General features: G+C 38.1%; 2 protein-coding genes across 2 annotated transcripts; both read right to left on the reverse strand.

The window, feature by feature from the left end:
* Positions 1-1,958: 1,958 nt before the first annotated feature.
* Positions 1,959-6,364, reverse strand: LOC139729644 (glutathione S-transferase omega-1-like). Its single transcript, XM_071640571.1, has 5 exons — positions 6,340-6,364; positions 5,411-5,516; positions 4,035-4,254; positions 2,988-3,111; positions 1,959-2,167 (listed from the first exon to the last, which is right to left on the reverse strand). Exons 1-5 carry the CDS (start codon positions 6,362-6,364, stop codon positions 1,959-1,961), a joined length of 684 nt encoding a protein of 227 aa, XP_071496672.1.
* Positions 6,365-12,376: 6,012 nt separating this feature from the next.
* Positions 12,377-20,350, reverse strand: LOC139729645 (glutathione S-transferase omega-1-like). Its single transcript, XM_071640572.1, has 5 exons — positions 20,055-20,350; positions 15,988-16,093; positions 15,029-15,248; positions 14,133-14,256; positions 12,377-13,351 (listed from the first exon to the last, which is right to left on the reverse strand). The coding sequence occupies exons 1-5, from the start codon at positions 20,239-20,241 to the stop codon at positions 13,143-13,145; spliced, it is 846 nt and encodes a 281-aa protein (XP_071496673.1). The 5' UTR covers positions 20,242-20,350; the 3' UTR covers positions 12,377-13,142.
* Between the last annotated feature and the right edge of the window lie 4,634 nt (positions 20,351-24,984).

Here is a 24,984-nt window from a genome sequence, read left to right on the forward strand (position 1 = left end):
ACCCACCAACAAAGTTGGCTAAGAGGAAATGAAGTAGTCAATATCGGTATAAGACCATCAGTGACGTGGTTTTAATTCTATCTATTTTAACAGAGATTTTGACTGACAGTACTGATGCTTGTGTGACAATGAATTCACAATGCACACTACGAAATGAAAAGCTATCAAGACATCCCATAGTATACTGTAATAGCATTAAAAGTTACTACACTCAGCAAAAAAAGAAAGTAAACGCTTTTTCAAGTTTAGATTTGTCATAGAATATTTGGCTGAAAGATAATGTATTATATACCATATTGAAGGTAATTTTATTAGCTATCATCCTGGTAGGTCAACAAAGAGAGAAACTTTACGCATGAGTGAACACCATTTTTTTTTTCTCTTCCAGGGCACAAAAGTAAAAATTGCAAAACTGAACAAGTTGTCATTCATGCGTATGTGCTCTTCCATAGAACAATAAGAACAAACAACAAATTTCACACACAAAAAAACATGAATTAAGTTGCAAAATAAACCCTTTGATATCTATGATATCTTTAAAGCCCAAAAGACCAATGAAGGCTAAAACTAATGAAGGAAAATAAAGCATGTTATGTCAAATCTAAATCCAAATGAAATAAGAGGAGTAATAATTAACAAAAATGGTACATATTTGATTGTTTTTTTCAAATTAGGAAATTGTAAATAATGTTTGGTTCTTGAAATTGTCACATGGATTTTAAATCACATTAAAAGAAATAAAGAAATTCTGCTCATTTAGTCATCTTTATGCTTATTATTCCCTATGTCATTTGAAGTTTGACTTCACAGAAAATTCGTATTTTTCCCCTTTAGTTTCCCACTTTGTTTTTCTGAAATGTTATAAAGAGATAAAGAGAACAAAAACTTATTTTCCCTATTTCATTCATGTCTCTCATTGTGTTAAACTGGTCTTTTGTTGTCAATGTTATCGTCAAGGGTATTTGCAAATGAAAGAAAACATGTCCATTTTTGCAATTTTTTATTTTGTGCCTTGGAGGACAAAAACGAATGTGCTCACTCATGCGTACAGTTTTCTTTTTAATTAACCTATTAGCTTAATAGCCAATCAAATTACATTTAATATAGTATATAAGACATTGATTTTCATAAAAATCTTCTATGAAAAATATGACCTCGAAAAATTGTTTACTTTCTTTTTTTGCTGAGTGTACATGGTACCAGAAAATAAAATCCTGTATTACATTTGTATTTCGATTTCAGTTTGATTAAGCATTACATCCTCTCTCTATCATGTCTCTGGCAGATGTAAAATACCTGTGAGATGTGAATAATGAATAATACCCAACATTGACCTTCTGGTCATTATGTTATCTCCAGATAAGTTACTGTGATCTAAATCTGTGGAGATACAGAATTCCTCTGTGCGTGTGTGTGTGTATGCGTGTGTGTGTTCGTGTATGTGTGTGTGTATGTATGTCAGTGCTTGTACACCCATATGTAATGTCTCAGCAAATATTGTATGTGGAAAATCTATAAAATGACAGACAGTGAAACTACAGAAATATAGTAAAATGAAATACATGTATTCTCAACTACAATATTAGGCTAGTCTCGCGAAAATAAGAAATAAATGTGTAAACTGAAACTTGTTACAGTCTATGATAAACTTTCTTTCCGGGTCCACCAAATTTTTGCTGTTGATGTCAAAAATTTCACTTAAGTGGATTTTGCATAAAAACTTGACTATCCATAATGAGTTGAATCATTTTGATAATTTCAGTTCGTATTCTAGTGGAGTAATTGTCATGTAGAAAAAAGAAAGAAAGAAAAGAGACATGTTCTGCGATCATCAATAATGTCAAATTAGCAGATGTCCTTTTTCAGGGGGGAGGGGAATCAAAGGCTAAAACATAATTCTCAGTTCTTTACACAACTTTTCGTTGTCGTCCATGGAACTTCTAACAGACATTGGTGCACTAGATATAAACAGCTTTGCCAGCGTGGTAACCCTTGTAGAACTCATGCATCTCCTCCTTGGGAACAGCGATGGCTTTCACTGGCGGCACCTGACTCATCCGGTTGCTATAGGCAACCAGCTCGGGAAAGCCCTCCATGAGATCTACGTCATTCATCAATCGCTCCAGCCATGGGTAAACCATCAGGTCGGGCATTGTGTAGTGCTCACCTGAAAGGAAAGACAGCCAATAACTTTGTTGGAGTGATCACAAGGGGACGCTATTACCGGTATTGAATCTTTTCGTACACCCAATCTCGGGACTCAAAATTGAGATGATCGTGTTCTTTAAAAGAATGCCCTCATGAAATACTCGAAATGAACTCGGGGTCATCATACACAACAAGCATCTAATGATCTCCATCTTGCAAACTATGGATATTGGTTTAGTGCAGTAGCCACCATGGCTCTTTTTTTTCTGTTGTTGTTGTTGTTGTTGATGAAGCGTCAATTGTAGGATGATGACACGACCCTAGGCTTATAGACAAAATCAATGCGGTCTCCATGGCATGATGGAACTACAATGTATTTTACAATAAGCACTTCCTGCATTTCCTGGAATAGATGTAATGGCGCGGTTTGCAAGAATTTGAATAAAGATCACTCCGTTACAAGAACGAAAATTACCTGATTTGATGACTCGAAAAGAAAAATAAATGTTCATATATGTAGTGATGACTGATAGTAAGTCTAGCGAACGGGTAAACCAAGACGGGTGCACGTCACGAGGCCGACACATACGAGTCATACAGCCCACGAGTTCGACACTAAGCAAACAAGGCCCACGAGACCGACATAAACCCCGTATTGTATCTGTCGAACTCGTGAGCTGTATGACTTGTTAGCTGTACGACTCATCCTATGGACCTGTTTTTAATGTCGAACTCGTGGGCTGTACGACTCATGGGTGTCGGTCTCGTGAGATGACCCCACCACAGGAAATGACAATTCAATCGGACAAGTCAATCAATATTTAGTAGCGTTATCTCACCTCCTAGGAAGGGAGTCTGTTTAGCTTTGAGCAGGTCTTGGAAAGAAGCCAGATGTTTTCTTAATGTTTCCATCAATTCAGGCATGTCTTTATTCTTATAAGCCTTGTAGAAGTAGGTTATAACCTGAAAAGTGATGGGGGACATGTAGAAATTACATGAAGTAAAAAACACAAATGCCGTTTACAACGCCTCTAATTTACCACTTGCAGATGAAACAAAAACCCAGCATTAGTGCTTTAGAATAGTTCCAAATTGTGAGTTTGGGATAAAAACAACCACTGTAAAAATTTAAATCCGTATAATCAATGTTAAGTAGTGTTAAACAGACAGAATGTGGAAAATAGTTATGATAAAAATTTTGCCAGACTAAACCGTCTAGAGGTATGGTTAAATGAGAAAAAAAAATACTGATATCTCCCTATATTTTAGGCTTTGTTGCGAAAATTTATTATGGTAGGATGTTTTGTGATAAAACAGACCTACACATAATAATGCATCAAATGTAATATCTTGAACATTTTCTAAATCACTGTTCCCAAAGGTAAACAGGACATTTAATGCGAAAAGATAAAAAGGATAAAAGTGGTACTAGACTAGCAAGAAATTACAAACGGGTATGAACTAAATCATTTAAAGACATGAAACAGTACGGCCAAGTAGGCTCTGCAACATGGACTCATATGAACAGTAATTTCTAATCAAAGTTATCATTCATTGTATGCAGCGGAATCAGTAAACTTCAAGACATATTGTTAATCAAAGATCAATGGTGCTCAAAGAACGGTGTTCATGAAATATCAGTAATAAGTGGCAAGCACGCGTCAAACATTGCTAAAAAATCAATACCTATAGGAATACTTAACTTATATTGACAAAATTCTTCAATCAAATTATAATGACGATTAATCAATGAACTCATCTTGAGGAGCAAAATTGAGCATTAGCATTTTAAAATGGCACTTATATAGGCAATTAAATTTTTATCATATCAGCTGTCATTACCATAGTATGGTGCGATAAAAGAAAAATGTCCAGAGCATACTTACAGGAGAGAATTTTTCCACCGCCAGTCTGTCCACGGCCTTCTGATAAGGGTCTTTAGAAGCTAAAGGCTTGTCGGGAAAGAGCTCCTCACACAGGTCACTGATGATTAATGAGCCCGGGACAACATTGCCCTGAAACTCCAGGACCGGGACTGTTCCCGCAGGATTTCGCTCGAGGAGAAACTCTGGCTTTTCATTCAGGTTGCAGTTGACAATTTCGTGCCTGGATTGAAAACCATATTGCTTTGAGATGACAGTATGAGCAGCTTGTATGTTTATTTCTGCTACTTGTATGTTGTTCACGGAATTGCAGAAGAACAGCTTTGCTGAAGGAAATTGCCGGGATTAAATGAAATAAACTGAACTGAACTGAACTGAGCTAATATTTTCTATTAACAAATTCCATGAACTTTATTTATAATTAAAACCCATACGGTCTTGAATTGTTTCTGCGGACTTTTTTTTCTTGGCCCCTGCCCATACACATCAAGACATGATTATGGCATCCATACGAATATTGATCATGTCTTCACGATTTTATATCCGTAATATTGTTTATGCTGGCCTATACATTATGTACACACACACACACACACACACACACACACACACACACACACACACACACACACACACACACACACACGAATACACATCGTATCCTGTATAATAAGTGTGCGTGATTGTGAGTTCGTGCAATATGCAGAGAAAATAGAAACTTGAATATTCTAAACATGATCTTAAAGTTTATTGCCGAAAAAAAAAAACCGATTTCAGCAAGCCTATTGATAGGTGGATGACATTTCCCAATGCAAAGGGCGAATGTTGCTTCTAAAAGTCCGATGGGCTAAGTAAACAACGAGCATATACATGTATTAGTTTTCTTTTTGTGAGGAGAAAATACTTTGTGAGTCGGCGTGCAGAAGATCACAGTATAGTGTAAGGGACTCTTTTAAATGAATCATGTTCTGCATATGGTGATAGTTGCCACCCGCTACAACAGGTTTGATCCTAGACATATACGTATTTTATGTATACACTTCACAAATAAAGGCAAAGAGTAAAAAATATTAAGTATAGAGGGGATGTCAAACAGTAACATCGTGAAGCGAAAGGCAGTGAAGTTACTGGTGATCTAAATTCACGTTATTTAGGAGGTTCGTTATTCCGTAACACATAAATTCCGTACACATAGATGTTCGTTAATCCAAAAATGAAAATAAGGTTCATTAAGCCGAACATATTTTGTGGCATTATTCCGATCAGTTCGTTTATCCAAACGAACTTTCAAGATTATGAACCTTATTTCATTTTCGGATTAACGAACCTTCAGTATGAAGAACCTTATTTTATTTTCATTCAATAACAGGTTGCCTTACTCGATGCCTTTCGTGGTGAGAACCAGCAGCGCTCTCTCAGCAAACGGACAGTATTTCATGCTGTAAATCCGCAGGACGTCCTTGTGAACTGGTGGGTTCGCATCCCCTGTAAAGATTTAAAACGTTTGACGAGATATTTCTTAATAAGCTTACCGAGAAATGTTACCCTCACAACCCTTCAATGATTCATTGATGTTTTCTATGCACATTATATAGAAATACTATATACTTATAATCATATTCTGTATATATATATATATATGCTAATCATTATTCACGTCTTTGCTTGCAGTGAACAGTCCTAATGATTATGGCTGAGTTTTATCTTCTCTTTTCCCTTATTCTTCTTGCCTCTGTACACGAGCTGAACTATAAATTGACTTGGACGCAAAACTGTGAATAGGCGCTATATAACATTGACTATTTGAGGCACAACCTGCATTTATATTACCTTTTGGATGAGTCGACAGTGGAAGCTTTACTCAACATTATGGAGGAAACCGTAGTTATTATACCTACACCCTACGATGCCAATAAATAGATGAGTTTCAAAAAAAAAAAATCCTCCTTGACCTGTTATTGTTGCACACTGCTTCCTCTAATAGTTACCAACTATGTTTCGTTTTATCATCATTAATAACGGGACGACATTTGTTGTGAATGGGGCAGTGCAACGTTAACATGCAGATCCAACAATCGCGAATTTTCGCCAAAATTATGTTGAAATCACCTTTGAATCATTGTGTCACTTACATTCATGCACGTCTATATAGGCAAACTGACTCGTTCAAGATCGGATGGAGATGCGAGCAAGTTTACAAGCAGGTAGTGCACTAAAGAATCGAAGCAATTAAGGCACAGAACTAAGAACTCGACCGAAACACTAATCAGTCACCCACGTCAATAACATGTAAGAAGTTCGTGCTCACCTCGTTTTAAATGTCGCTGAGACATGTTTCTGATTGTCTCTTCTCCTTCTGGTGTAAATAATGTTAATGATCCGCCCGTCAACCTAAGTCACCACATTGAAGGTATAGAGGTGCTGGTTCACTCGTCTCTCTCTCTCTCTCGTTAACAAGAAAGATGAACAACTCGGCATTTATATACATTCATCGTACAATACATTGAAGCCCAAGTAGACTGTGGTGATTACGTAAGAGGGGGGGGGGGGGGGGTCAATGTATTGTTCATTCAATGTGGTATCGTTGATCCGGGGTTCACTGAATGTAGCGTGCTGATTTTGTGCGTTCAGTTTTGTCTCGAGACTCGACGGTGTAAACAATGATGTCAGCATTTTTCATATGGAGGGTCTACGTGGGGTCGGGTATTTTCGCGTTGTTTCAGTCACTGCATTTCCATTTAACATCCAAAACTTAATTGTCAATCGACTACAACACAATCTTGTAGAAAAGTGTCACCTTAGTACCTAACCATATAACCTTGGCCTATAACCAGAGGAGAAAAAAAGTGTAGTGGTAGTGGCCAGAGGCTTGGTAAACTATGACTTGCAGGAAATTGGCCATGTCCCATCCAAAATAAAGCTGAATCATATCATTGATATACCCCTCTCATTTTTGCCACTCATTTGAAGAAAAAAAAAACACCAATAAAACATGCACCAATAAACATAATCTATCTCCTCCTTTCTCTCTCTCTTTCTCTATGTATGTGAATATATATATTTCACATTGCACATCATAAAGAGCATAATGTGATTTATACACACGCATACACACACACATGTATGAATATATATATATATATATATATATATATATATATACATATATATACATATATATATATATATATATATATATATATATATTTATTTATTTATTTATATATGTATATATATATATATTCATTTATTTATTAATATATATATATATATATATATATATATATATATATATAGATAATTGCTCGTAATTACATTCTTTATCAACAATTCATCAAAGTTTTGGCTAACTCCTGACGGGGTGTCGTCGTTTTCTTTTGGCCATTGTTTTGATATTTCACACAGACATGCACACACACATATATATATCATATGCAAACAGAGTGAGAGTGTTTGAATATTTTTGAAGAGAGTATATGGCAGCAAAATAAACTAGAAATATCACTTAAGGTGATTTATACCCCCGCCCCGTGACGACAGTCTTACCCAAGGAATGATCTTTCCTTGATCTTCTGCCATTTAAATGCCGTTACCATGGCAACGCAGCTTCCGACACGTCCGAAAAATATGTCTTGCACATCTTCCCACCAAGACTATTGTGTGTGCCACATTTCATAAGCTTTTGTCAAAAACTGAGGAAGTAGTTCAATCCACAAGATCTTTCCTTGATCTTCCGCCATTAATATGCCGTTACCATGGCAACGCAGCTTCCGACACGTCCAAAAAATGTCTTGCACATCTTCCCACCAAGACCAATGTGTGTGCCACATTTCATGAGCTGCAGTCGAATACAGAGGAAGTAGTTCAATCCGCAAGATCTTTCCTTGATCTTCTGCCATTTCTATGCCGTTACCATGGCAACGCAGCTTCCGACACGTCCGAAAAATATGTCTTCCACATCTTCCCACCAAGATCAAGGTGTGTGCCACATTTCATAAGCTTTGGTAAAAAAACTGAGGAAGTAGTTAAATCCGCAAGATCTTTCCTTGATCTTCTGCCATTAATATGCCGTTACCATGGCAACGTACTTTCGGGTACTGTCAAAAAATGCGTCTTGCACATCTACAACCAAAGGCACACATCTGTACCAAGTTTCATGGAAATTGGGCAAAAACTGAGGAAGTAGTTTGCAACACAAAATTTTCCATCATTTTGGCTCATAATATGTGAGCTGTTACCATGGCAACATACTTTTTGTCACTGTCAAGAAATGTGTCATGCTGACCTATATCCTAAGACAAACATTCAATATGAATTCCATGAGAATTGGAAGAACACTGATGAAGCAGTTTTGCCATGAAGCATTTTGCCCTATATTTTACCAATAACATGCCGTTACCATGGCAACGCACTTTTTGCCACTGCGGAAATATGTGTCTTGCACATTAACATATTCAGATGAACATCTGTACCTAATTTCATAAAAATTGATCAAAAACTGTGGGAGGAGTTCGCGACGCAAGATTTGTACCCATTTTTGCCCATAATATGCCGTTACCATGGCAACGTACTTTTGGGTACTGTCAAAAAATACGTCTTGCACATCTACAACCCAAGGCACACATCTGTGCCAAGTTTTATGGGAATCGGTTGAAAACTGAGGAAGTAGTTCGCGACGCAAGATTTGCAACGGACCGACCGCCCGACCGCCCGACCGACCGCCCGACCGCCCGACCGTCCGCTGATTCCTATATACCCCCTTCAAACTTCGTTTGGCGGGGGTATAATAAGTAATTATGAAATAATATTGTCCAGTCACTACCCCATTACTCCACAGCATTAGATGACTGTCACTGGTTTTAGTTTATCTTCTCTTCTCTTTTCACTCACTACCATGCTGACGGAAACCTAAAAATGAGAAACAGTGCTGTCTTTACTGCACAAGTATAGCGGTGAGGAATGTCAAAGGCCTTGAAAGAATACACAATTCTTGAACTAAGAAATATTACTTGTAACTACTCAACAAATTGTATCCAAGAGAGTAGAATCTTTTATTCACTCGTGAATATATGACCACATAATATGAATATACTCGTTTTCCACCTTGCACTGAGTATATGCCTTTCACACCACACATTCTTGAATGTCAATCTATTTCAGCATTACATATAAAATCAAACTAGTTCTCTTGAACCTTTCCAATTCACAATTGATGGTGCAGCACAAAGCATACAAAAAGAGTATACATGGTCCATTCAACTCTTTAAAACATGCAGCTTCTTAAAGCAGCTTTCAATGATCACCTGCTGACGCGACGCTGCATAAATGTACCTCATAAAATACTTGTACTACAATGAAATAGAGAGACAAGGATGAAATATGTAGATCCATCGTCCAACATGAATAGAAACATTCGTCACTCCGAGAATAAAATATGTATTTGTATCAAAACTTACCACTGCAACGATGAGACGAAATATAAAAGTAATTAATTCCTTTTTTATCCCACTTGGACTGCATCACAAGAGTTTGGGTAGGTGCACTACATAAAATGCATATATTCTGCAACTGGTATTTAAGTTTCTCATAAACCTATTGTCTAGTTAACACAACAGATATTTGGATGACATTGGCAGACAATTCAAAATGTTCTAGTGCCCTGTAACACATTACGGATCTCATGAAATCCTTAGACAAAAAAGGATCTGACCCATGAACTTAGTTAACGATACCACAAAAACTTGAACTCCTTTGGAAACCTGAAAATAATACCAGATTTTAATTCATTGCATGTTTGGTAATATTTCGAACAAATAATTGACTCTCACACTGAATTTCATAAGTACATCTCCTGTTACACACGAATTTACATGTATCTCTGTTCAAGCATACATTCAGAAACAATGTACAGTTGAACCTCTCTTATCCGGCCTCCCTTTATCCGGATCTCTCTATTATACGGACGCAATTTCGCCGTGATTTTTTTAAAAATAATTGCGGGAGGAAAGGGGGATTCCCAACTCCTTGAGAACTCCTACACAAACGCATATGAATTACATATTACTTCCAACATGATTAACATACATTACATCGAATTTCCTTCCAAACTGCTTACCTTCAGACATTTTAACATCCCCAAACATCCCCAAATCATCACAAGAACATGGACAGATTATGCACTCGAGTCCTCTCATATCGCATTGCCACATATAGGTCCATACACAGCCGTCGATATGACTATAGACATGCATTGTTTTGAGTCATTGGCTGAGCAACGAATGATATTGAATACTCAAAAATTGTTCACACACAGTACACACACAAAGAGAGAGAGGGAGACCATCTAACAATGGCGACCTACAGTCGACTTTGCCGAGCCGTGATGATCGAATTTTGAAGCGTAGTTTCGTCGACTCGTACTGTTTATTTTCAAGATCTACTTGATACATTTCTTAATAATTATTTAGGTAAATCATCCCAAGAATTTATAAAAGAAAATGATTTCATTCTTGCAAACACGAACCTCTATTTTGGGGTCTGTTACTGAGTGTAACAATGAAAAGGTTGCAGTATACACATTACTACATGTGGTACTACAAAGGGCTACATCAGTACATGTGTATGTATATGTACATGTATAAAGCATTGAGTCTCCCGTATCCGGCCAAATCCCTTATCCGGATGAGCTCCGGTCCCGACTTGTCCAGATACGAGAGGTTCAACTGTACATACAAATCATACAGATAAAATACTTTCATATAGGATTCACTGACCTTTGACCTCTAAATCTGCCAAAACTCATTCCTAGTAACTATATAATCTGCACATTGTTCACTCTGAGTCTGCCGCAATCAAGTATCCACCAAGAAGATAAATGCAATATCAAGATGCAGAGAGAAAAACAAAATATCGAGTTCATACACATGATTAATTTTATAAGAATTTGATAGTTTTGACATGATCACACCAGATTCCTACAAATGCAGTGTTTGAGGTTTATACCATGCAATTATAATGTAAAATGAAGAACCACAGGTGCTGGAAGCAGTTTATCATTAAACAACAGCACGTGTGAACAGTAGATACAAGTCCAAACAAGACTTTTACCCCAAGACTAAAAATGCCAATTCCCCTAAACCTCCAGACACCAAAACATCTGTTGATTCACCCACATTGTAAATATTACCTCAGAGAGCACATGGATCATATTGTGTGAGATCAGACAAACCAAAGGCAGGAGGACAGCAGAGCTTTCAGAGAAAATGAAAAGAAAGAAAATGTATCTAGAAAGCTAGGACTAATTATAACTCAGTAAATCATCAACACGGCCTCCAAGGGGAATTTTGAACTATTCAATACACTACTGACCAACTAATCTAGGGGTGAGTCATCCTCCCCACCTTTTTCCTCCCATCCCCTTCATCAAAATTTGATTGCAATATATTCATTACGTTTCAAAGTTGGCAAGTGTCAGAGAAACATTAGGCAAGCCATAGTAATCTTTGGGCAAGTAACTGAAAATTTTCAGGTGGGCTGTCGCATAACACATGAAAAATGGAGTTGAAATGAAATAGGAAGACTGGGAAAAAAAAGAAAAGACTAGCCAAGTACACACTATTGACAGACTGAATCAGTCTTGCATCCGAAGTACTTGCACAACAGCCAAACTCATTATCTTTTATCATCATTTAACCCATGACTTACAGGATTCAGGCATGAAATGTAATGATGCTATAAACATTACAATCATTTGTAGGCAACATGCTAACCAAAGGAGATAATAAAGTGCTCCCTATCATGTAAACCTTTGAACTAAAAAGCATGACTTTAAATACAGGAACCAAGAGCTGCATTTCTCATCCCATCCTTGACTCTCAAACACTAATCTCACTGGAGGAGACTTCGCCATGACTGCAGAGACCTGTGTGACTCTAAAGACCTACTATTATCTGCGCTCTACAAAGCAACTCCAGGGCAAAATCCCAGATGTCTCCAAACAAGATGACAATTATTTGCCTAAAATTCACGGAGACATCGCCATGAGGTCTTTGCAAGGTCTTTGAGATGTCTTGAAGACCTCACAAACAAAAGTGGTCTCCACTGCTCGGCTGCAAATAGTTGCAGAGACATCTGCAAGACTAGCTGGAGATCAGGAAACTCTCTCAAAAAAAAAAGTGAATGTGCTCGATTCCCTCACGACTCCCCGGAGTCCATACTACTCTCTAGGAGACGTTATGGGAACATTGCAGAGACATCTCTGCAACTATTCTGTGACCGGCAAAACTTCAAATTGCCCCGAGGTCACCACCTAGTCTCCAAGCCAATGAGATACTGTAGAAGTGGATATTTTCGCACAACAAATTTTTCATGCTCGGCCAGATAAGAAGAGTTTCCTGAGTTTTTAATTCCGCGGAAGCAAGACATCAACTATTGGAACATATGTCAAGCAAATCATATATTCGCATGCTTTTATTTTCGCGCTAACTTCTGGTTGTGCGAAATGGGTGAAAATTTCCATTTTTAACCCGTTGAAGACATGTCATGAGTATACTCGGGCAGGTGTCTATGGGAAATGCGTGTTGTAGCAAAATCAGCCCGTCCTCAATGGGTTAAAGTACCCACTTAACTAAGCTTTCTTTCCTCATCAGCAAAGGAGTCATAAAATTTTGATTACCGTACCGACGAACATAAGATTTGTTCAAAGTCCATTGATATCTAGGACAAACATCCCCACCAGCAGGAATTACAATGAGAGGATAAGAGTTTACATCATGAATTGAACATGTGACTGGTCTGCATAGCGCACAGTCAATAAAGGAGAGAAAATCTCCCAATTATTCCTTCTCCAGTGCCCTCAACTTATAAAAGTATTCCATACGTATTTAATTGCCTTCATTCAAAATCTAATGTCAAATGTTTAATCATACAGTAGTTCGGGTGTAGAGGCTATTTAACAACACTTATTAGGTTGTTTATCATATAAACTTTTAAGTAGCAAGTCTGTGTGTATACCGTTCACCAAATTAACAAGCAAGCAATAAAACACACAAAAAGCACTTGACAGACGAGGTAAACTTTCTTTCCCTGATGATAAGATGTACGTATGGTATTCTAGTCATAAACTGGGTTTCCAGCGATGTACCCCGCGTAGAAGTTCTTTAGCTCTTCCGCAGTCACAATGGTAGACTGGACGTAAGGCAAAGCGGTCAGGCGATTGGTGTAGTTTGTCAGATCAGGGACATTGGACATGAGCTGAGGGACAGTCATCATTCTCTCCAGAAAGGGGTAGATCATCAGGTCGGCCATTCCACACTGGTCACCTGGAAGAACAGACAGAAATAAGCTTGGATCAAAGAGATTTTTCTCCTCTCCACCACTAGAGGGCGAACTATACAATGGTGTCAGTGATTTCATGGGGGCTGCCATTATCCAACCCTGTCTAATTGCATGAAGGATGAATTTAATGGTAGATTTTATAGGCATAAAACATTACAGCATACAACTCCAGATCCATAAAAAGCTCACATAACTCAAAAAGAATACTGAATTGCTGTACGAGTATTGGGCATTTTTGAAGAATTTGTTACAAAAAAAAATCAACTATTTGTGTTTGTCGTAAACACAATGCAAGTCTGTTATTCTACTCACATTTTTTAATCACTCCTGTAACTGCAATGTACATTGTACAGCTTTATAATTATCATTCTATCATAGACTCCGCACCAAGGAATATACTTACAATTCTACTGCGAAAATCATGTGTTCACGTACTATATGCACACATGTATAATATATGTGGCATTAAATAAGATCAAATTCATATGGAAAAAGTAAAGACATTCCCATGATCTGGAAGAATAATGTAAATGATCCAACAGATTCCTTTCCACATTATTTACTGTCATTTAAGTATAACATGGTACGAAACAAAAATGTACAGTGGCTGCAACATTTTTGAACTGACTGAAACCCCCTGTATCATTAGCCACCAGGATGCCATTCATATGGACAGCATCTCTTCTGGTTATTAACCCAGTTAATACTATATTGAAGTGATAAACTGTACTCTTTTAATCAATCCTTTGTCAAGGCTATCCATACCTCCTAAGAAAGGGGTTTTTCTGGCCATCAGCAACTCCTGGAAATCTTTCAAGGATTTGACCAGAGCGTCCATCAGCTCCTTGTCATCTGGATTCCTTATTGCTTTATAGAAACTGCCAATACTCTACAGGGGAAAAAAAAGTCAACAAGAGCATTTCATTATATTTTACTGCCTTGTCTTACATGTCTGTAATACTCACTGTGGGAAGCCACAATTGCAAAAGCTTAGTTCATAAAAGAAAATCATGATAGCAAGTTTTTTAAAGTACTACTTTTTAGTGAATGACTAGGTACTTCTGAATATCCTTCCTTGACATCTCGCATCACCATCTTCATTCTCTCTTTGCTTATGCTTACAGAAGCAGTTTATGAGTTAACTGACATTCATTTGGTGCAAGACATCAAGCAACTCCAGTCCACTGATTCAAAGCAAAGCTTATGCTCATTCTGACTCTTGTTAACATACAGTAATTATGTTGCAAGAGTCTTAACATCTAATGCCTCACCTCTGAGGAAATTTCACCACTAATTCAATCCTTTGTCTCTAAAGCCAGTAGTCTTTGCCACCATTATGATAATCAAGCTACATCATCAAATGAAACACATTCACCATAGTGTATGATCTGGCACAGAAAAAGAGGATCTGGAATGTCCACCTCAGCTAAATTTGTCTTGTTACGTGCACTCCATATACCAACTTAAAACAATGTTTTACAGTCAGACATTTGCAGCCATTTTACTGTCTTCTTCTTGTTTTCTCTGTGTGTGTATGTGTGTGTGTGTGTGTGTGAATGTATGTTTAAGTGCCATTACAAAGGATACTCGCTTAGGAGCAGCCCCCTGTACAGATCACTAGAATTTAAATGTGGGTATTTATCCATGTTTTACATACGTACACTGCTGAACTTCTCCATAGCAAGGCGGTCCATGGCCTTCTGGTATGGGTCTTTGGACCACAGAGGCTTGTCTGGGAACAGCTCGTCCAGAAGATCACAAATAACCAGCGACTCTGGTATGACTTTGCCTTTATACTCCATGACAGGAACTTTTCCCGCCGGATTTCGCTCAAGAAGAAACTCTGGTTTCTCCATCAGGTTGCAGTTGACGACCTCATGCCTTGAAATCAAATGTAAACAAAAGTCTTGTATGAATCTAGTATTCAATGCATCATTAATTATATTCGTCATTGACCACTAGGAACAAAAACAAACAGCAAAAAATAGAAATTAAGATTTCTTTCACTCCTGAAAGTATTTGAGAAAATCATATCAGGGCGCAAAAAGAAGGGGGGGGGGGCAATCTGACCCCATTGGGCAAATACTGCTTGCATCCACCGCATCTACAAGCTAGACAGAATAATCAGAGCTGGAAACAATGATCCAAACATTCTGTTATTCTCCATTTATACAAGGCATTGTATGAATGTTTTTGATAATATCATACTTAATGCATGAAAGCCTGTCCATGTAAGTACACTGTAAGTGAAACACTCAAGTGAGTGTTACAGTGGACTCCCGTTAAAACGAAGATCAGCAATTTTCTGTCATCATATCAAAATTCTGTGATAAAAACGAACAAATAAACAATAAAAAACATGGAGCAGATAAAGTTACTGCCCAAATTTTTACTACGTTGTAACCAGAATATTGTTGTAACCATGTTTGTTAAAACAGGAGTGCACTGTAATTTCCCCAAAACCACTTCTACATTTCTTTACTCTCTCTTTCTTACACATTCTAAAAGAAATTATCAGATGATATTCTGATAATTTATATTGGTGCATCATGCATGAAATACGGACAGAAAAATTTTGATTCTAAGCTGGGGAAAGCAGAAATATTCTGGTCAGTCTTACTCTATTCCCTTAGCCGCCAGGACAAGCAATGGACGTTCAGCAAATGGACAGAATCGCATACTGTAGATGCGCAGCAAATCCTTGTTCACTGGCGGGTTGGCTTCTCCTGAAACATAATATCAATTGAGATAAACAAAAATAATTCACAACAAAGACTGTGCATGCCAGACAGAAGCTTCCAAATTCAGATGAGACACAAGACCTCTGTAACAGCTTTGTCTGAAATGCAGGATAATACCACACTCACACTGTTCATATTGCCAGACAAGGTCAAATACACACTGTATCAAGCACAGGAACTAGGAGACCTCTTTCTCTACACAAATTTAAAATAAGAGTTAAAATCTTCAGTATCTAGACGGAAACGTTGATACCAGGTAAAAAGATCACTGAAACCTCTTAGAAGTATAAATTAATATATGTACTTCTCCCCAACATCAATTTGTAATTTTCACATTGTAGATTTTGTATACATGTGTTTATGTAACTGTTTGAATAGTAATAAAACCTGAATAGAAATTCTAGATGTAGTAAAACTTACAAGTATGTGCTGTATATACTTGCAAAATAATTGTCATATATTTTTGTTTACATACATGTGTGTTGCAGTGTAGCCTATTTAGTGATAGTGGGGACATTTTAGCTAAAAAATAAGAATGTTATATCACCACTGTCTCAAGAAAAGCAGTGGTTTTGTTGTTGTTGTTGTTTTTTTTTTAATATTTCACAGTGGCGAAGACTGCATCTCAGGGCTACATTAATACAATTGGTTAATTTGTTTTCTCCGCTACAGTACACACTGGGTGATTTCAAGTTCGGTGCAAGTGTATAGTGCTAGCGCTATCTCAGCACTAGCACCGACAATAAAACCGAACTTGAAATCAGCCAATGTAGGCCTACCTTCTACAGTAAAAACATGACATGCTAAAGAGCAGACAAAGTGAAAAAAAAAACACTTTGTAGCACCTGTTTCAAATAAATAAAGTCAACACATTATTTTAAGTTTTAATTGTTTCCCTGCAAACACATGTAATCAGCAGCTAGTGACTGAATATTCATTAAAAAACAAAATTCTTACTAAAATGAGTGCTTCATATAAACAACAATTTTGTTATGAGTTTCCCATGAGCAGACATATTACTATTTACTCTAGTATTAGCATGCATTACAAAACAAGCATGGCCTACTCACCCACTACCATGATATGCTATGGCGCTAATTGTTATTCCAGTCAAACTCCAAAACCAAGGTGCATAGGTCTAGAGCTAAATTACAGGGTCATGTATCAATACTCAATAGACCACAGAAAATCTTGAAAATGCGAAGTCATGATAATCGTACTGCCTGCATTTGACCGAAGGATCGGTCTGTATCTGGTCGTCGGGTAACCCCGTCGCGGGGCGCTGTAACACAGTAACAGCGCCCCGAAGCATCCCATGCGATTTTTAGGAAGTACTGCGACGCGTACAATTCTGTCACAAACTCACCGTTCAAAACGACACATGGATTCGCAACAAAAAGCCACATGTTGTAATACCATAATGTTGAATATTTTAGCCGACTATGTATTACTCACCATTACCTCCGAAAACAAGAGAAATCGCCATCATCTTTGCTGGAACCCCACTCGACACTATCGACACTGCCGCTCGCCATTTTGAAAATATCACGTAAGTAAATTGATCTGGGCATGCGCAAATGAATATTCATGTTTACGTCATCTGCCATATATGTACATATGTACAATGTTGCTCGTAGTTCTCGGACCATTCATAGCTATCAGTATCATCATCATGGAGTTCAAAGATGCTATCAAGGAATTAGAGGAGGAGGCTGGAATTAAGTTTAAAGAGGAGCAGGTAGAAATAATGGAAAGCACAGTGAAACAGAAGGACACCTTAATGATATTGCCAACTGGGTTTGGCAAGAGCGTTTGTTTTGGTTTCCATCACCAAATCTTGGATAAAGTGAGTATGCAATGGCATCAATAAGTACAGTGAAAGTAGCAAACTGAAGCCATACAGGGTACTAGTTATGATTAGATATTTCAAATCATGATAATGATAATCATTATATCACTATCATAATCTTATATAATTTATCAAGCAAGGCAGGTTCTGATGACATATTAATAATATTAAAATATCGATCAATTAAAGCAAGCATGGTTATGAGATAAGGAAAAATGATTATTGATTGAACACGAATAGAAAGGCTTGCATTATTGTCACCTTCCCTCCCCAGGTATATAGTATCACGATCATGAGAATGAGTACTAGGGACATGACATAATAATTTAGTGCTTATTTTATTCCTAATGCGAATGAGAAGGAAGAGAATAAGTGTATGAATATGCTTGTACATTACCATCACCAATACATAAAAGGTGTATCACACACTCGTATGTATAAATAACAATATCAATATGAAGCTATAATTGAGTGTATAGTGTTATTAGATATAGTGTCGATAATAGTGCAAAAAAAAAAGACACTAAATGTTTTGAAAATGACATAGGGAGCAGTGGAATACAATCCCCATGACCATATGGATGGATCTGAAAGGGTTACTTTCTAGTTTTTCATTAACCAATCCATCATACCTTTAAGATGAAAGCCAGTCTAAAACTTTATCTATATTTCATGAGAATGAAAAAAAAAATCCAGGAGAACACTGCAAAAATGATAAAATCAGATTTAAAAAAAAAGGAAATAATGACATTCTGATATAAAAATTTCGGAAGACACTTCTTGTCCCATTGCTATGAATGAATGAATGAATGAATGAAGAAAATGAAGGACTACTCAGAGTCAACTTTATTGATCTGTATATCACAGTACATAGAAATTTAGCTTCCAGTTCATCCAACTTGTTACACACAAATAATCATTAAACACACATGCGTGCAGACACACACACACAATCAAACAGCAAGTGACATGCCCGAAAGAAAAAGACAGGAAAGGATTCCCATACGGTGGAATTCTTTGAAAAAAGAAAGGTCTCTTTAATAAATAATCAAACAATCCTGAAACATTGAAAATAGACAAGACATGTATGTAACAGAAGTGTATTCAAATCAAATCACAGCAGATAATAAACATGAAGCAAAAATGAATATGAGTCCCCAAGAAGCAGAGCTTGTGAGTGGAGCCCATTGTGAATGTACAACATTTTACAGTGTGAAAGGAAACTTGATTTATAGATGAGACATCTGGGACATTGCCCCTGCAGACTGTTAAAAAACAAACAAATAAAGAAACAAACAAAGAAACAAACATACCCTCTATCATGAAAATCACCTGTTATTTTCTTAATCCGTCATATCTCCAGATGTTCATTATGTGTGCACTTCCTTTATTGCAAATAAATAATGAACCACACATTCAAAATGTGCTTTAAAAACGAAATTAATAAGTGCCGGTAGGCCCGATAGTAAATCAGCGCCCAGCATGCGTTCTTTTTTGTTACATCTCATGAATATTCATTTCAGATCTCAGCGAGCCGTCCGGGTTATTTTCCACACGCATACATTGCGTATTACATGTGCTACGTTTTATCCATATTCGCGCATGCGCTGTGTAAGTCGTACCACAATACGAAATGCGGTAGGACTTTAAAACCCTCGGATAAACTCTTTCACAGGGCTCTCAAAACAGATCATATTGTAAATCGACTTCGCCTGCTGTGATTGTAAGTATCTTATCTAAGAGTAAGGCTACTAATTTCAGTATAAAACCCTGTATTTTGGTCTCTGGTCACGTAAATGCTAAGCCATATCAGGTGCTTCCGTGACAGGATAGGCCTTGCTGTGCGACCCCTTTACGGTACGTATTTGTCCGTATGGGGTCGCTGCTGCGGTTAGTCGTCGGGGAATGTTCCGCGGAGACTGCGTCTGGCTTCACGGATCCCCTCCTATATACGGAGCCCGGAGGAGAGCGATAACGTCAAAAATATAAAAGACTCCTCCGGACAGACGGATCTTTCTGTCTATGCCTGTATGTACTGCCATGTATGAGAAATTGCTACACTAAATTCCTCTCTATAATGCATTAGCCATTACCTACCCTTTTTCAGATGCTTTTGTGACATGATGGTGGACTTCCGGTCTTGTATTTCTGTGTGATGGTCAGCGTGTCTCCTCACTCCTTGCGATTCACCTGTTCCCTGCTGGCTGGTAGAGAGATACTGCACCCTGGAATTTCCTGTCTTCACATTAAACAAAACACGGCTGTACATGTGCGTACCTCGCATCTAGCTCCCAGGTGTGCGTGCCTAGCGCCTGCGTACTGTATTTAGCTAACGGCAGGTCCTTTCCTACCCCGACGACAAGTGAAGCGCTTGATAGTGGGGCGCAAGGGGGGCAGAGATCAGTGGTCCTCGCCCTTGTTGCTCCAAACCTGTGCTCGATTTGGGAAAACTTACGTCAAAAGGAAGTGTAATGCCCACACACTATTATAAATAATTACAATAAATTTAATGCCTCTCTAAACCATGCATAATGCAACATCGACCAACAAGGGCAAAATTGTTTATGGGACGCTACTTGCTCACTGCAACACAGTACTATGGAACGCTACGAGTTCCCTTCACTGACATGCAGTCGATCACGACGCCGCGCCGCCGGGGGGATCATAACTTGATTGAGGGGTCTAGGGCAATTACCCCTGGGCAATTACCCCGGACCCTTCCCCTGGCCCTAATCCTAATCCTGAACCTAATCCTAACCTTAAAGGGTGTGTACAGTTCTGGTCGAGGTGAGGATTTGGCTTTTAACGTTTTGCGAGATATTCACAAACCACTACATGAGATGTCAAAGAGCATGCAATTCTAAGGGGTATCAAAAGTTTATTTGATGAAAATCGGTTTTGAAATGGCTGTGATATCCAAAAACAAGGTGAAACAAAGAGATCTTAATAAAAGGCGTGGCCTGTCGCCTTTTCTTATCATCACTTTTTTTGATATCTCAGCCATTTAAAAAACAATTTTCATCAAATAAACGTTGAATCATTCTTAAAATTACATGCTCTTTCATATAAATTTCATAAGAGCTAGGTTTCTCATTATATCTCACTTAGGAATGTTGAAAACATGAATACCCACCTCAACCAGTACTGTACAGTCCCTTTAACTCAAACCCCTAACCCTAAACCTAACCTTAACCCTAATATTTACTCTTACCTTACTACTAACCATAGGCCCTGATTAGCCGGCTGGGGTGGGGGGGGGGGGGGGGGTAATTGCCCTGATTCAAATACTGATAGGGGGTTGAGAATAATAATCAGTCATCACAGCCCCCCCCCCCCGGTTCCGCAGGACGACACGTGTGTATTTTAGTCACAATACATGCGACCACGACATAGCAGTAACAAAAACCACCATCTATGACGATTTAATGTTTTCATTTCCATTTGTTATCGTACAAAATGAGCCTCATAGCAATTAAAAGCCATCACAGTCATATCAATGAAAAAAAAAAATCTTCTTTGATATTGTCCAACACACGCACTGAATTAAGTAGGCCTAATAAGCGGGGATTAACAGGACAAGGGGTGCGCTGATCAGTTGGTAGAGCGGAGACACTCGGGACAGATCCATAAATGGGAGGCGCCTTTTACAAAATTAAAGGGGGCGCACTCCCCCCCCCCCCCATTTTTTCTTTGTATTTCTTTTGTTTAAGAAATAATAACAAAGAGGGGTGCGCGCCCGGCGCTCCCCCTACAATCTGGATCCGCCACTGGAGTTTATAAATAGCTGTTGTTGTTTTTTATTATTATTTACTGAAAGCTAGAACCTGCGTTTGCTCTAGAAGGGTCGCTGTTTTGTAAGAATCCTTGTCTGTACTGTTAGTGACTACCAGTGGTGCGTTCCAATCTGTTATACAAACAACTTATAACAACGCATGCCGAACATTCGTACAAACGACGTGTAGGCCGTATACAGGAAAAGACCCTATAAATTGTCCTTAAAAAACAAGGACAACAAATTATCAGTCATGAGCATCCTCGAGAAATGTGAAACCCATCTCTGAGAAAGAGGGAGAGAGAGAGAGAGAGAGAGAGAGAGAGAAGGAGATGGGGGAGAGAAAAGGTAGTTTTTTCAGATAGAGATTGGATTTTTTTGATTTTCTTTTATTTCTGTTCTCATTTCATTAGGCTTTAGAACCATAGACTATGGTATCGCTTCCTCTCCTTTGCATCTTAATAGAACTCTATCGAACGTGGCATTGACCAGCCATAAAATGTAGCTTTCCCATTAGTTCGAATGTGGGAAATACTTTTCTTATAATGCACTGACAAATAGTTTTATTTATTGATCTTTTTTTTTTTGCCTTTCACTCGTCCTCATGTCATCTAACGTTGTACTTGTTTCGTTTCATAATAATCGAATTTATAAAACGTCACTGTTCGAAAATGTCTCTAGGTGCTTAAAAGGCCTATTGGGGTTTTCAGGTAGATGAATTAATGAATGTAGAATTCAAGAATTTATCGTGAGAAGTAGTGTAAACAACATTACGCCTATCGCATCAAAGTAATCATTAGATAACTATAAAAAAAAGCAAATCACTTTTCCATCTAAGTACTTTGAGACAAGAGAATTGAAAATATCACCGCATAGTGCGTAGGCCTACTAACCCTGCAAAATGTAAACCTCAATTTCTTTGCACATGTGACAGTGAATTTGAAAGAAACGTTTTGATAATAGCCCTTTCTTCTGGTTGATATTCGGGTATGACTCCTATGTTGCTATGGATATTAGTGAGCTTTAGATCTGCGATGCCAACGCAAAGACAACGCTAAATTAGGTGAAAAAAAAAAAACAAATGTTCGCGTGTATGCGTGCGCGGACAGCTGTATATATGGTTGGGTGTCCATAATACCGGACACCTAACGTTTTTCTATCAATAGAAACGTGAAAAATCTCACAATTGGCCTGAAATTTTACTCACGTGTGGAGAAAATACTCCGGATTCACAAGCGCGCACTGAAAATGCGATCTGAGGTACGCGCTCTTAGATGGCGGCTTCGAACGCGTGGGGTGTCATTTTTTCCGCACTCAGTTGCCCTGCTCATTTCCACCGACCACCCTGAGAATACGTATAAAGGGCACTTAAATGCGTTTTTTCGACAGGCCGCTGTTTTTTTCTAGCCGTCATTTTTTTCCCAATAATATTTGAATATATTTTGAATCCTTCGATATTACTTTTGAAGGACCGTTTGATGAATTTGAATTGATTTTCATAAGGAAACTTTTCATCGTAATTGAAATAAATTAGATGAGTCGGTTTGTTTTTTCACATTCATTTCTCGTTTTTGCATCAACTCGTACGGTCGTAGCGGGCGACAAAATGTTTATGTCATGTGTATGTGTAACGTGTGTGCTCGATCGTACAAGCGGCGGTGACAATTTTGCGGTCAAAATCGTCAAATTTATTACGGAAGGATACTCTACATCTAACAACGAGTCAGCAAAGGTAGGCCTAGTTATAATATATGTAACGTTAGTTACACGATAAACCTTATTCGATTTTGCTAAATTTCGGTAATTTAGAGGGAATTACTTAGTTGTTTTCGCCACATTTTACTCGGTAGCGTAGCCAAGTGAATAATCGAACACCGTTGCGCGTAGTCCCATGCGTACATTTTCTTTCTGTACGCGCAATGCCATTATAATGCGCGGCCGGTCGTTATGGACCCGGTCGGTAGGTTGGACACCTACCATACTATTAGAGAGGCTGCGTTGATACAGCGTTCGCGTCGAAGATCTAAAGATCGCTATTTATGTCATTGACGTTGACGAGTTGTCATTATCCCCTGCTCTCAATACACTACACTCACAGCAGAATACAGAAATTCATTGTAATATATCATTCAATTAGTACATGAATAGAGATCAGTAATATTCTCTTGCATATTGCAGTTTTCACCGACGAGTTCACCAGATAGGCCTATACTAGGCTATAGGCTATACCTTTGAAGATCGGGCAGAAGTGTAGTGAGCGAAAATTACGTAAATCATATTAAACCTAATCGATTTATTTACGTGATTTGTCTCCGTTCAGGATGTTCGTTGGAGGTACCTGGTCATTCCTATGGTGTCACTTGAGTCTGTTGCTGTACCGCAGATAAAGTTGAAATTTGAGTCTTCATGCTAGGCCCTATAAGAACTGGTAACTTTGGTAAGTTTAAGCCCGGCAAGAACAAGGGTTAATACAAGTACTATACTGTAACTTTCTGTCGGCTGTTTTTTGTTTTGTTTTGTTTTGTTTTGTTTTGTTTTGGGGGGTGTTTTCTCAGCATGATCATTTGCAATTTGCATTGTACGAACAGTCGTCGGATAGTGTGTACGTTGTGAGCTATAAACATACATGGTGTAAGAAGACACACTGACTGTATAATGGTGGAACACAATAGTCATGTTATTCTTTATTCGGTCTTCGGTGGATAGAAAGTTGTTGAGAATGCAAGCATTTATTTCTCATTATCGCTAGTGTCAATATAAGGAGCTATACTAGCATCATGACCTCATGACTAATGATTAACACATTATGAAACTGGTACACATGAATTTGTTTGTATGTGCCTGTCTATTGTAGACTCTGGTGGGGCGGATCCAGGAAATCCAAAAAGAGGGGGCGCCATTACAAAGTTAAAGGGGGTGCACGCATCCCCCATTTTTTTTTTCAGTTTGTGCTCCCCCCCCCCCCCCCCCGATCCGCCATTGCCCTGTACTGTTCCTGCGATAAGGCGCATTTTCATTGTGCTGTTTTTGGAGTACCGTATGTCCCCTCCCCCCCCCCCCAAAAAAAAAACAACAACCAACAACAACAACAACAACAACAACAACAACAATACAAGTTACAACGTAACCCTAAGCAATGATACCTTTGAAAAATAGTGAATCAATCCAAATACAAATTCAGGGTACGAAACTGTAACTCTGATTCATTGCCCATATCTTACAGAAAACACCATTCGATTTGCTTCAGTGGTCAAA

This window comes from Diadema antillarum, unplaced genomic scaffold (assembly GCF_040938485.1).
Source record: "Diadema antillarum isolate AM-2024a unplaced genomic scaffold, OU_Dant_1.0 seq00000248_RagTag, whole genome shotgun sequence".
Lineage (NCBI taxonomy): Eukaryota > Metazoa > Echinodermata > Echinoidea > Diadematoida > Diadematidae > Diadema > Diadema antillarum.